Genomic DNA, 433 nt, shown 5'->3' with positions numbered 1-433 from the left:
GGATGAAAAAGAATATTTATTCACCGAGTAAACAATCTAATTGGAGATACAAAAAGATAAAGAAAAAAATCAATTATAATCATCCATCTCGTAAAAGTATCAACGTCTTTACGTCATGGGTCCTCAAAACCATGTTAAGACTGTATCACGACTTGGACTGACTGTCACCCTCCGTTACTGCTATTACGTCACTGTTACAATATCATTACAAAGGAGAGCCAAGCCGGGAAGGAATCCACCCACCGATGTACTTCAATAAAGAAGTTTTCAGTCATTGGTTCGTATTGTCAGTGTGGTCCTTTGTGCTTTGTGCATAGCTACAGATCCGTGGGTCGCGGTTCCATTTTCTTCCAAGTCTTGCCCCTTTGTCATTTCTTCTTGCATTGAGGGGGGACACTTTTAAAGAAATTGCGAATGTAGGGATTTAGAGCAG

At 40.2% G+C, this 433-nt stretch overlaps 1 protein-coding gene across 1 annotated transcript in view; it reads left to right on the top strand.

Annotated features, from left to right (window-relative positions):
• The first annotated feature begins 115 nt into the window (after window positions 1-115).
• Window positions 116-433, top strand: part of LOC119593527 (cilia- and flagella-associated protein 91-like) — a 17,946-nt gene continuing 17,628 nt past the window's right edge. The window contains exon 1 of the mRNA XM_037942488.1: window positions 116-247. Within this exon, the coding sequence (XP_037798416.1) occupies window positions 116-247 (132 nt within the window). The remainder of the gene's footprint in view (window positions 248-433) is intronic.

Source organism: Penaeus monodon, chromosome 32 (genome assembly GCF_015228065.2).
Source record: "Penaeus monodon isolate SGIC_2016 chromosome 32, NSTDA_Pmon_1, whole genome shotgun sequence".
Classification (NCBI taxonomy): Eukaryota; Metazoa; Arthropoda; class Malacostraca; order Decapoda; family Penaeidae; genus Penaeus; species Penaeus monodon.
The sequence above is the reverse complement of the archived record's forward strand: the minus strand, read 5'-3'. Positions and strand labels throughout refer to the sequence as shown.